Source organism: Magnolia sinica, chromosome 5 (genome assembly GCF_029962835.1).
Source record: "Magnolia sinica isolate HGM2019 chromosome 5, MsV1, whole genome shotgun sequence".
NCBI lineage: Eukaryota > Viridiplantae > Streptophyta > Magnoliopsida > Magnoliales > Magnoliaceae > Magnolia > Magnolia sinica.
Genome location: NC_080577.1, coordinates 63,097,316 through 63,099,390, shown reverse-complemented (window position 1 = coordinate 63,099,390; position 2,075 = coordinate 63,097,316). Strand labels below are relative to the sequence as shown.

General features: G+C 49.3%; 1 protein-coding gene across 1 annotated transcript; it reads left to right on the top strand.

The window, feature by feature from the left end:
- Positions 1-456: 456 nt before the first annotated feature.
- Positions 457-825, top strand: LOC131247056 (uncharacterized). Its single transcript, XM_058247503.1, has one exon. The coding sequence runs from the start codon at positions 457-459 to the stop codon at positions 823-825; it is 369 nt and encodes a 122-aa protein (XP_058103486.1).
- The last annotated feature ends 1,250 nt before the right edge of the window (positions 826-2,075 follow it).

Below are 2,075 nucleotides of genomic sequence, written 5' to 3'. Positions count from 1 at the left end.
AGAGGCCACCACAGTTGCCTCCCCTCATCCTCCTCAGCACAGCAGCAGCAGCATTAACGGCGAGCGCAGCATCATGCTCTCGCTCCTAGGCCTCCTCCTCAGTAGCAGAGGCAGCTAGGCAGGCCTCTACAATGGCCACAGCAGCAGCAGTCGAGGGGACATGCTCCTCCCTAGTCCTTGGGCCGAGTATATATCACTACACAGCAGGTGCATAGTCAAGACCTGCAGTCTTTTGGCTTGCTTCCTTTGCCAACGCATGACAGATTTTATGCAGCCCAGCAGGTTTCAAAGTCTTCGACCAGTGGTGTCGTCGAGGGTATTCTTCTTGTTTCTGCTTGCATTGCTCATGTCTTGTTTGATTTTGGCGCTTCTCATTCCTTCGTGGCCGAGCAGTTTTGCCGATTGACCGGTATTCCATCGGAGTCCTCGTCTGAGGCCTTGGCCATTTCGACTCCCATGGGGAAGTCAGTTGTGTTGAGCCGTTGTTGTCCGTCTTGCCCTATGTTGGTTGGCGAGATGTTCCTGCCCTCCTATTTGATCGTGATGCTGATGGCGGAGTTCGTTGTTATCCTGGGGATGGACTGGCTTGCGGAGTATTATGCGATTTTGGACTGTGCCACGAGGACAGTCACGTTTCATATTTTCGGCTTGCCAGTGTTCCTGTTCGTTACCGAGCCGAGAGGAGGGCCGTTGTCCAGTTTATTGGCTTATGTTGTCGAAGAGTCCGTGGTAGGGTGTATTAAGCAACTTTCAGTAGTCTACAAGTACCCAGATGTGTTCCAAGAGATCCCGGGTTTGCCGCCACGTCGACAGATTGAGTTCTAGATTGATTTGGTGCCCGGTACTGCGCCTATCTCGAAAGCCCCCTACCGGATGATACCGATAGAGTTGAGGAAAATGTAGGAGCAGTTGGATGAGCTCTGGGAGTTGGGTTTTATTTCTCCCATCAGTTCACCTTGGGGAGCCCCGGTATTGTTCGTGAAGAAGAAGGATGGCTTGTTGAGGCTCTGTATTGATTACTTGGAGCTCAACAGAGTCATTATCAAGAACCGATACTCGCTTTCCAGTATTGATGATTTATTTGACCAGTTGTAGGGTGTGCAGTTCCTTTCCAAGATAGACTTGCACTCCGGTTACCATCAAATTCAGGTCCGAGAGGAGGATATTCCGAAGATAGCATTCCAAATGTGCTACAGTCACTTTGAGTTCCTGCTAATGTCGTTCGGATCGACTAATGTGCCCGCCATATTTATGCAGCTGATGAATGAGGTTTTCTGGCCTTTCCTCGATCAGTTCATGGTGGTGTTTATTAATGATATTCTTGTATATTCGAGGACCTGGGAGGACCATATAGAGCAGTTGCAGATTGTGCTTAAGACCCTCCGTGCCACCAGCTGTATTCGAAGTTGGAGAAGTGCGAGTTCTGGCAGGAGGAGGTGAAGTTCCTCGGTCACGTGATGATGAGCGAGGGTGTGGACCCCTTGAAGGTTGATGCAGTGCATTAGTGGGGCCAGCTCATGAACGCGTCCGAGATCCATAACTTCCTAGTCTAACAGGATACTATCGACGATTTATTGAGGGTTTTTCCCGTATTGCAGCACCGCTGATCCGGTTGACGTGGAAGGGCGCTGAGTTTGTTTAGAATGATGCATGCGAATAAGAATTTATGCAGCTGAAGGACCACCTCATGTCCACTCCTGTCTTCACCCTTCTTGATGGGAGTAATGGTTTTGTTGTGTTTATCAATCATCCAGAGTTGGCTTGGGTGTTGTCCTGATGCAGCATGGGAAGCCTGTGACGTATGCCTCACGCCAGCTCAAGGTCCATGAATTGAACTACCCCACCCATGATTTGGAGTTAGTAACAGTTGTCTTCGCACTAAAGGTGTTGAGGCATTATCTCTATGGGGTTAGGTTCGAGCTCTTCTTAGATCATAAGATCTTGAAGTACCTATTTTTGTAGTCTGAATTAAACGTGCAACATAGGCGATGGATGGAGCTATTAAAAGATTATGACTTCGACCTTCAGTACCACCTGGGTAAGGCGAACGTGGTGGCGGACGTGCTCAGCCGTCG

Excerpts from the sequence above, each read along its gene's own strand:
- LOC131247056 (XM_058247503.1), top strand. The coding sequence starts at position 457 with ATGGGGAAGTCAGTTGTGTTGAGCCGTTGTTGTCCGTCTTGCCCTATG.